Source organism: Tiliqua scincoides, chromosome 8 (genome assembly GCF_035046505.1).
Source record: "Tiliqua scincoides isolate rTilSci1 chromosome 8, rTilSci1.hap2, whole genome shotgun sequence".
In the NCBI taxonomy this organism is placed as follows: domain Eukaryota; kingdom Metazoa; phylum Chordata; class Lepidosauria; order Squamata; family Scincidae; genus Tiliqua; species Tiliqua scincoides.
This window is the reverse complement of record NC_089828.1, coordinates 43,383,838-43,394,514: the sequence shown is the minus strand read 5'-3', so window position 1 is coordinate 43,394,514 and position 10,677 is coordinate 43,383,838. Positions and strand designations below refer to the sequence as shown.

The following is a 10,677-nucleotide window of genomic DNA, read 5'->3' as shown; positions in this document are numbered from 1 at the left end:
AAAAGGAGCAGAACTTGCAAGGAGGAAGCTTCTAATTAAAGGCACTACAAATCTAGGAAGCCTCAAGAGCACTTTGCCCATTCATACTGCTGATGCCAAATTAGGTTTTATTGGGGGGGGGGGGAATAATCACACATCAGGCCTGAAAAAAAAATTGAGGATAATGATACAGCAAACACTGGGATGCAAGCTATTGGCAATGTTTGGGTTCTCCATAAAAACACGAGCACACGAAGGATGGCAGTTCCAAGGAAAAGGGCTCATGGGCAAGCAACCTGTGTTTGAGTCAAGTAGAGGAAGCCAACTGTTCATTTGGGGGTTAAGAGAAGGAGGCGGCAGCAGCAGGCAGGGCAGAAACCATCGGGTACCAATGGAAGGTGCGATCGATGGGGCCAAGCACTGATCCTGTGTGGCGCACGGAAGAAAGACAATTGTGGAGGGGCGGGGGAGAGCGATGAGAAGGACTGGGCTGACACTGCCAGCTCCTGCCTCCCCATCTTTGGACCAGCTGATCACCTGATGCGTTTTGCTGTAGTGACATGGAATGTGCGACATTCTCGAGCCATGTTTTTCTGAAAGGTGGTGACATGCTTCTCCCTAAGACCTTGTTGCTCTCAGAGGCCTAATCTTCAAATGGGGGGGGGGGGATGAGCCTAGTGATCTTGGCACCAATAGACTGCTGGAAAGGGCGCATAACATTGCCCTATAGGGGAAAAAAGCTTGAGAGAGACCCACAGAGGAACTCTACATGTACACACGGCATCTGGTTTGTCCAGTGCTGGCCTCACCTACCTGATATAGCCAGCAGGCAGTGGGACAGCCCAGGAACATGGCAGAGTTCTAGGAAACCTTGCTCACCATATTTCTTTTTGGGGTGGGTAGCTGATCATGGGCACTGGCTCCTTGGGGTAGTCTTTTTGAGATTGTTTTGAGAGATCCTGTGGTTGGAGACATGGCTGTGTCAAAATCTAGTTGCCGAGTGCCCGTCTATGGAAAAGGGCATTCTACACATGCACAGACGCATATTTCACGGTTGGAACTAGGGAGGGGGATAAAGAGGAACACAGATGAGCAAGGGCCACTCAGCCACCTGACCAGTCCATATCAGAGCACTCAGCTAGTAAGAAAGCCCTTGTAAGGCTGCAGGATAAGGTATTGCTGCTGATTCCCCACCCTATGGCTGAGGCTGAGAGAGAAAGAGAGCCTAAGACCACCTCCTAGTGAAAGGCAAGATTTGAACATCAGCATTTACTATGATGCTACTCAGATTCTATCCCACTCTTAGGTTCATCTGCTGTTTGCAGGCTGGATGTGCAGTTAGAGCTTTGGGGTGATGTGTTTCTGGTGACTCCCTCCCACCCACACACAAAGTCATGCCCTGGGATGTCCTCAGGTAATTTACAAGTAGGAGCCAAAATGGTGAGGGTGCAGGCCTTGCCTTATCAGCATTGCACACTCACACTGTTGCAAGGTGCAAAAACCAAGATGTTACAAGGGATCCTAGATGTTACAAGAGATCTCAGATGTTGCACTGTAATCCCAGGTACCAAAGCAAACTCAGTAGACAACAGTGATCAAATCCAGGCTTTTATTGTAAATCCATCAGCAAAAGATTGTAAATCCATCCACATCTCCAAAGGAGACTGTGTGCATCAGAAATGGGGAGAAGAGAAACCCCAAAGGAGACTGCTTGCACCAGAAGTGAGAAGAAGAGAAGCCTCAAAGGAGACTGCTTGCATAGGAAGTGTGAAGAAGAGAAGCCTCAAAGGAGACTGTGTGCATAGGAAGTGTGAAGAAGAGAAGCCTCAAAGGAGACTGCTTGCATAGGAAGTGTGAAGGAGAGAAGCCTCAAAGGAGACTGCTTGCATAGGAAGTGTGAAGAAGAGAAGCCTCAAAGGAGACTGCTTGCATAGGAAGTGTGAAGAAGATAAGCCTCAAAGGAGACTGCTTGCATAGGAAGTGTGAAGAAGAGAAACCCCAAAGGAAACTGCTTGCACCAGAAGTGGGGAGAAGAGAAGCCCCAAAGGAGACTGTGAGCATAGGAAGTGTGAAGAAGAGAAGCATGTAACGCCTCCTTTAGCTGACTTTTATTACAATCTGGGGTTCCCTCCTTGAAACACATTTGGAGACAATTCATTGGTGGGTTCAAAACATCCGTTGTTTTATAATAGGCCATCTTATACATCCATCATATACAATATACCCCCAGCAGTTAGCCAATGGCACTGCACACAAACCTGACCTCATCCATAACCATCGGATGATGTACTGTGGCCTTCGTAAGGCAACATACTTGCTATTGACGTCACGGTGTGTGTGTTCATCTGAAAACCACTGCGAAATGATTTTCTGTGGGAATCTGACCTTTGCAATGTGTTAATCCGGAAGTGCTTTGATGTCATGTCTCTTTAAACTCTAGAATGCAGTTAGTCCACTAAAACTCGGTTAAAATATTACTACTTGTTAGTCGCACTTATGTGTACCCCAAAACTGATTTCAAAATGAAAAACAAGGAAATATAAGAAAGCTAAGCTTACTAGTGTTCTTCTATGAGAGCTGGTGTGAATATTTGCTTTCTAGCATGTGTGTGCACAGCTTAGTGCTCTAAAAGTCTTCAAATTGGATATTAAAGCAATGTTAAAACTTCAAGCCGAATTCAAACTGCTAGATTTTTTTTTCTGTGCTCTGAAGACAAAGACTTCATTCAAATGTATCAACATTGTTCTAAGAGAACATCTTGTGGCAGGCTGCCCAATCCCAGCCAAATGCTTGTGAGACTCAAGTTGAACTTGCTTGGACATTCAGAGAGAGGGATCAAAAACCATGCTGTTTACAGATCAGATAAGCATTCTATACCATAACTAACAGTCCTTGATACCTTCCAACAACACCACTGCACCCACCCCAGAGCAGCACGTGACAACAGTGCAGGGATATTGGTGTGATGGGGTAATGCACAGTGTCCTGGTTTTGCTCTACTTCCTTCCTTTAGAAAATGCCAGTTTCTCCTGCTAATACAACAGCTATGCCTAGGCACAACGTTGATGCTTCCAGTCCTGATCTTTCCTGCTTTGCTAAGCACAGACTAATTTCTCAAAAAGATAGGTGCTGGGGCTTGATTCTGGAGAAACACAACACGCTGTAGTCTAGAAGTCCTGTCCCTCCATCACAAGGGTAGCTTGGGGTCAGTGGCAATAAGATGGCGAGGGAGGAATCTGCACGTGGCAAGAGGCCCTCTGCTCAGAAGTGCCAACAAACTTTCCAGCTTAGATTCCCCAGATAAGAGGGGAAGAAGGATCAGCTAGGGATAACAAACTTAAAAAAATAAATAAATAGAGGCAGAGCTACAACTACAAAGGGGGTGGGCACTCAGGGATATTTCAGCCCTCTGAATTTTCAGATTTTCTTTTTGTGTCATCTTTTTACTTGTGCAAATACAGGGAAAACCATACAGGCAGGATTAAAATCAGCTTCTGCCCTTTTTGAGCCAATGAATGCAAGCCTGCCACAAAAATTCACAGGGACTAGTGCCTTAGGGATCTCATATGAATCTTATAAAATCATCTACTACTTAATACAGTTAAGTAACACTGAACGGATTTGGGGACTTGTATGTTAATTTGGCCTGTTTCATATCACTTCTCCACCCCCACCCCAACATGTCCCTGTGGATTTCCTCAGTACCATTTCTAGCTACAGCCCAGGTTGGGAGAGGAGCAATTTGGAGCAAAGAGATGGTAGCTGGAAGAAGACTCCCCCATGACAGGGAAGATGACCTGTGAGCCCTCTGTGAAGAGAGGAAAGCATACAAGTGATGGGAGTGAAGTATACACAACCTCACATTTCATAAAGTGGTATGCAAAAGGCAAGACAAGAGTCACATGGCATTTTCCAGGGATGTTGCAACACCCACAATTTTCTTCTATTTTTATTTTAAGAATTTACACCTCGCCTTTTTCCCTCCAGGGGACCCACATGGCTTACAAACAGCAATAGAAATCACAATAAAACCTTCTGGATTTGCCAGCAACCCCACCACGACCTACAGAACTCACCATGAAACACCTTCAGCTGTGTTTGCTCTCCCTTTTCTCATGTCACCAGAACACATTTCTCCTGCTAACATCCACATGGACACATTCACTGATGCCAATGAACATTCATTCCTCCCCCCACCATCCACACATCCCTGTTCACTCAGAAAATGACCTCACTTTGCCACCCCTACAGCCTTCTATTACATCCTATTACAGCCTCTTCATTTTACGGGGGCTCAGCAAGATTTAATGCCCTTCCCCACGAGGAGGAGTCTTCCTCATTTGGTAGTTTCTGTCAATCATTTCAGAGTCTGACAGATATTCCTCTGTCACAATGGAAGGCCCATAGCTAGAGGTGCTTGTTTCTGATAAGATATATTTACAGCTTAAGTCTTACTAAAAACAACGGGCTTACTTCTGAGTAAAATAAACAATATTTTCAAACACCTCTACCCATAGCTCAATAACAGAGCAATTTTGCATGCAGAAGGTCCCTGGCATGCAAGATCCTCTCCAGATAATAATGGACCTCAGGTAACAAGGGATAGGAAAGGCCATTCTCTGCATGAGATCCTGGATAACTGCTACCAGTCAGAGCAGGCAAGACTGGGCTGGATGGACCAGTGGTCCGAGAGCTTAATGAGCAAAAATCTACAGCTGTGTTCTTCTGCTTTTAGTGAGAGGGGCTGTAACTCAATGGGTAGAGTACATGCGTTACATACAAAAGATCCCAGGCTCCATTCCCAGCATCTCCATTCAAAAGGATCTCAGGGAGCAAGACTGGGAGAGCCCATGAATCTTGAAGAGCCCCTGCCAGTCTGAGTAGACAGCACTGGGGGAGATGGACAGCTGTCTGACTCCACAGAAGGCAGCATCATATGTTCTGGGAGAGGTTTCTGCAGAAGGCCATTGGCCAAAGCCCCATAGGACTTTCTCTGCATGTAGGCTGAGCCCCCTCCCCCCTTAACTCTCGCCCTGGAGGAAAATGAAGAGACATCTCTCTCTAATGTCTAATGTCACTATCTTCTGTCTAATGTCACTTTCTTCTCTCATGTTCCTTTGCCATCTCCTTCTACCCCCTAGCCTAGGGGTTCCCAAACTGTGTGTCACGATGCTCAAGGGTGTCACGAGGCATTTCATGAAGCATCGCAGGCCACCTGCTGGCCAGCAGCAAAATCTCAATGCAATGCTGCAAAGGACAGTAAGAGGCTTGCTCAGCCAACCAAGCTCCTGCACTTGGTTTTTGCATGCTGGGAAAGGCCTGCCCGTCCAGCTGGAGCCACTTACCATCCTCTGCAGCGTCATGTCATGGTCTCCAAACCTGAAAGTAACCGGTAATTACATCAATGCCCATTACTTCCAGGAGCCACATGCTGCATTTGCAGCATGTGGGGTGCTGGAGGCCTTGGAAGATTGGGAAGCACTGCCCTAGTCCTCTCAAACACCAATCCTGCACTCTCTGTCCCCTCACTACAATTTCTGACCTCCTCCCTGTTCCCAGCCTCTGTCCTTCATTATTCCGGTCAAGGATCTTGACCTCATCTGGAAAATAATCCCTGCCTTCCCAACACTCAGACACCCACGTGCCGCTTTGTGATACAATCTCCACGACTTTCCATTCTTCTGAGCAGCTGGATGCCATTGATCCAAATGCTCAACTCCTAATCCTCAACACCATCTTTTTCCTCCACTAGGAAAAATGAAATGCGCAGTGAAATGGAATGGGACAGGGCTCCAAAGCTTGCAAGAAGAAGATTCCTGGAAGTAGTCCTGGAAGAAGGAGAATCCATTCACGTTGCCCCCATCTGTCTCCAGCGATCAGAGGGGCGTGGGGCTTGCTACAGAGAGTGCAACATGCGCAGGGCGTACTCCACCCGCTCTCGGAGGGGCAGTGTCCACCCCTGCAGCATCAGGGTATCCAGTGGGAAGGTCGAGATCATTCGCTGGCGGTCCACGAAGGTCAAGAGGTACTTCCCAGCTGGGCGGGTTAGCACAATCTTTGTGCGATCGTGGTAGAAATTGACCTGGAGTGAGGAAGCCAAAAAGGGGTGAGAATGGATGGATGGATGGCAGACAGCAGCTGGGCAGGGGTGAATGGGGCAAAGGGGCATGGGGCATCCCCATCACACGGGTTTTTTTTGCAGCAAGGAAGGTCTAATCCTGGTCAGGCTGCTTGAGTAGCTTCTCCTTGGCCCTTGGAGCTCTTCAGGGTGGCATATGCCTCATGGAGTTCCATTCAAGAACCTCCATCCTGCCATCAGATGTTCAGGGAGAGGCCCCATTATTCAGTGCTACATGTGGAATTCCCAGGTTAAATCCCTGACAGATTCTTCAGAGAGGTCTGGGAAAGACTCTTCTCTGTCTGAATTCCTAGAGAATCACTGCCAGGCTGTTCAAGCAATACAAGAATCCTAGAATGTAACAGCTGGAAGGAACCTTGGAGGTCATCTAGTCCTGCTCAGCGCAACTGACAACATCAGCTGCTTGAAAACCTCCAGTGAGGGAGAGCTTATAACTTTACTGAGGTAGCTGGGACCGGCAGTACATGATGGCTTCATACATAATAGGCAAGTGAGGGTCATATTCACACCATCATCATGTGACATCCTCGCTTTCTGATTTCATAGGTTTGGGTTCAGCTAGGAATAGTGGGACAGGGTACGTGTCTTGAGGTTGCTAACCAACTGCAGGGAGAAATTCTGCTCCCAGGGAACATGCATGATTGTTAAGGTCATTGTTAAATTTACCCCTGCAAACTGGGCAAAGCCGCACTTTTTCAAGTGGTGCTCCTCTTATATTTAGCAGGGGGGCAGTAACTGTTCTCTTCAGCCCAGCACAGTATCTTTTCTAGTGGCTGTTAGATGCAGAAGGAACACCAGCCTTTTTGACTGTGAGCCCTTTTGGGACAGGGGACCATTTAGTTATCTGATTTTCTCTGTAAACTGCTTTGTGAACTTTTTTGTTGAAAAGCAATCTATTATTAATATTAATATTAAGGTGTTTAATGAAGCCCACTTCCAAATGCCTCTCCCATCAGATATCATGGGGTAGTGACCAGGAAAAGGGACTTATTGGCTGTGGCACCCTATTTATAAAACACTCTCCCTTGGGAGACTTACCAGGCACATATTTTCATTTTTTTTTTCTATGCCAGGCAAAGTTGTTTTTATTCTTTCAAATTTAAGTATTTTATGAATTTTTACAGGGATAACCCTAATGTACACTTAGACACGGTGATGCTTCCTTCTGAATAAATTTGCATAGGACTGCTCTGTAAATTTTTTAGTTTGATGCTGCTGCTGATTTCAGCTACTTGCAGATTTGATCCTGTGCCGTTTAAAGTCGTTTAAAATTATTTTATTTATTTTTGACTCATAAGCCATAGATGCTCCACCCATGCCTCTTTTTAAATGTCTTGCCAGGGTACCTGTAGCTTACAGGACAGCAGGAAAATGGTCCCATTGGGCACTGTGTGCATGCAGGCGAGTGTTGCGTGAGAAAGGAAAACACATCAGGGGATCCTTCACATTGGGATGTAGAGGCAAAGAATTACCTGCAAAGTTCCATCGTTGAAAAGCATCAAGAGGGCTTCATCGGATTTTGCAAAATGCAAGAGGTACAAATCATCTGTTGAGCTCCCAGGGTTGGCCTGCTGGTGCCCACCCTGTGAAGGAGCAAAGAGTCAAGAGTTCAACCCAGACATAGAAAAGACCAGGACAGCAGGATTAGAGAGACCCCAGAGCAGCCCATCTACCTCATCAGCCCCCTATGGCCAGCCAGATGCCGCTGCGATGTCCAAAAGCAGGGTATGAAAGCAACAGACCTCCCCTATTTGCTTCCACTGTCTGGTGTACAGAAGAACCATTTAGCTTTCATGGCTGAAATGCATCTAACCACCTTAGACATCTAAACCATCAGCAAATCTTGCAGAAGTGAGTTTCACAAGTTATTATTAATTTATATATTTTCCACATTTTTATACCACATTTCCACCAAGGAGGTCAGGGTGGTGGGTGTAGTTCCTTCCCTCTTCTTTTTGTCCTCACAACAACCCTGTGAGGTAGGTAAGGCTGAGGGATAGTGACTGGTCCAAGGTCACCCAGGAACTTTGTGGTTGAGCAAGAATTGGAACTTGGAGCTTCTAAGTCCAACTCCCAAACCATTATGCTATCCTGGCTCTCAAGTTCATTATACGATGTGTGGAGGTCTTCCTTTGGCTGTCCTGAATTTATAAGAATATAAGAACAGCCCCACTGGATCAGGCCATAGGCCCATCTAGTCCAGCTTCCTGTATCTCACAGCGGCCCACCAAATGCCCCAGGGAGCACACCAGATAACAAGAGACCTGCATCCTGGTGCCCTCCCTTGCACTGGCATTCTGACATAGCCCATTTCTAAAATCAGGAGGTTGCACACACGCATCATGGCTTGTAACCTGTAATGGATTTTTCCTCCAGAAACTTGTCCAATCCCCTTTTAAAGGCGTCCAGGCCAGATGCCATCACCACATCCTGCGGCAAGGAGTTCCACAGACCAACCACATGCTGAGTAAAGAAATATTTTCTTTTGTCTGTCCTAACCCTCCCAACACTCAATTTTAGTGTATGTCCCCTAGTTCTGGTGTTATGTGAGAGTGTAAAGAGCATCTCTCTATCCACTCTTTCCTTCCCGTGCATAATTTTGTATGTCTCAATCATGTCCCCCCTCAGGCGTCTCTTTTCTAGGCTGAAGAGGCCCAAACGCTGTAGCCTTTCCTCATAAGGCAGGTGCCCCAGCCCAGTAGTCATCTTAGTCGCTCTCTTTTGCACCTTTTCCATTTCAACTATGTCCTTTTTGAGATGCGGCGACCAGAACTGGACGCAATACTCCAGGTGTGGCCTTACCATCGATTTGTACAACGGCATTATAATATTAGCTGTTTTGTTCTCAATACCTTTTCTAATGATCCCAAGCATAGAATTGGCCTTCTTTACTGCCACCGCACAGTGGGTCGACACTTTCATCGACCACCCCAAGATCTCTCTCCTGATCTGTCACAGACAGCTCAGAACCCATCAGCCTATATGTGAAGTTTTGATTTTTGCCCCAATGTGCATGACTTTACACTTACTTGAAACGCATCTGCCATTTTGCTGCCCATTCTGCCAGTTTGGAGAGATCCTTCTGGAGCTCCTCACAATCACTTCTGGTCTTCACCACTCGGAAAAGTTTGGTGTCATCTAAACTTAGCCATCTCACTGCTCAACCCTGTCTCCAGGTCATTTATGGAGAGGTTGAAAAGCACTGGTCCCAGGACAGATCCTTGGGGCACACCGCTTTTCACCTCTCTCCATTGTGAAAATTGCCCATTGACACCCACTCTCTGCTTCCTGGCCTCCAACCAGTTCTCAATCCACGAGAGGACCTGTCCTCTAATTCCCTGACTGTGGAGTTTTTTCAGTAGTCTTTGGTGAGGGACCGTGTCAAACGCCTTCTGAAAGTCCAGATATATAATGTCCACGGGTTCTCCCGCATCCACATGCCTGTTGACCTTTTCAAAGAATTCTATAAGGTTCCTGAGGCAAGACTTACCCTTACAGAAGCCATGCTGACTCTCCCTCAGCAAGGCCTGTTCGTCTATGTGTTTGAAATTCTATCTTTGATGAGGCATTCCACCATCTTACCCAGTATAGATGTTAGGCTGAGCGGCCTATAGTTTCCCGGGTCCCCTCTTCTTCCCATTTTAAAGATCAGCGTGACATTTGCTATCCTCCAACCCTCTGGCACTGTGGCCGTTTTGAGGGACAAGTTGCATATCTTAGTCAAGAGATCAGCAACTTCATTCTTTAATTCCTTAATAACTCTTGGGTGGATGCCATCCGGGCCCAGTGACTTATTGATCTTTAATTTATCAATGAGGTCTGAAACATCTTCTCTTTCAACCTCTATCTGACTTAATTCCTTGGTCAGGAGGGGCCATTCGGGCAGCGGCATTTGCCCGAGGTCTTCTGCCGTGAAGACAGATGCAAAGAACTCATTTAATTTCTCTGCCATCTCTAAGTCTCCTTTTATCTCCCCTTTCCCTCCCTCCCCATCCAGGGGGCCAACCGCTTCTCTGGCGGGTTTCCTGCTCATGCTTTAAGGTTGGGAGAGAATAATATCTCTTCATTCTAATAGTCACCTCAATCAGGACCTCCACTTTAGCCAGAGGGAAGAGAGAAACTTTTTGAAACTTCAAACAAGTTCTTCCTTTTTCTCCATTCCCCCTTCCCAGCTTTACTTGAGCCCACCCCTCACCTCCAGCAGCCACTGCTGCATATACTGCGTGAAGAAGTGAAGGATGTCCATTTTGACATTCAAGGAAGCCGGGACCTTTCTCTGCGAGAAGGATGCAGGCTTGTGGGCCTCCCGGCAGTAGCAGACACTCCTGGAGGGGGAATAAGAGACAGCACCATCAAATCACATCTGCTGTAGCAGTCATCTTCACAGTGCTTCTCATTTAGACAAGAAGAGCCTGTGAAGAGGCTGGGGTCTTTGGCATTTTGGCCCAAGGACCAGTGACCCCTCCTCACACTCTTTCCAGCCCAGCAACTTGCTTCTAGTGACTAAAATTTAAACCTGCCCTGAGCCTTCTGCAGTAAGGTTTATTCATCTGCACTGA

At 46.7% G+C, this 10,677-nt stretch overlaps 1 protein-coding gene across 1 annotated transcript; it reads right to left on the bottom strand.

Moving 5' to 3' along the window:
- Nucleotides 1-3,884: 3,884 nt before the first annotated feature.
- On the bottom strand, nucleotides 3,885-10,438 carry LOC136659414 (serine/threonine-protein kinase PLK2-like). Its single transcript, XM_066636575.1, has 3 exons — nucleotides 10,314-10,438; nucleotides 7,591-7,701; nucleotides 3,885-6,061 (listed from the first exon to the last, which is right to left on the bottom strand). The coding sequence occupies exons 1-3, from the start codon at nucleotides 10,362-10,364 to the stop codon at nucleotides 5,876-5,878; spliced, it is 348 nt and encodes a 115-aa protein (XP_066492672.1). The 5' UTR covers nucleotides 10,365-10,438; the 3' UTR covers nucleotides 3,885-5,875.
- Between the last annotated feature and the right edge of the window lie 239 nt (nucleotides 10,439-10,677).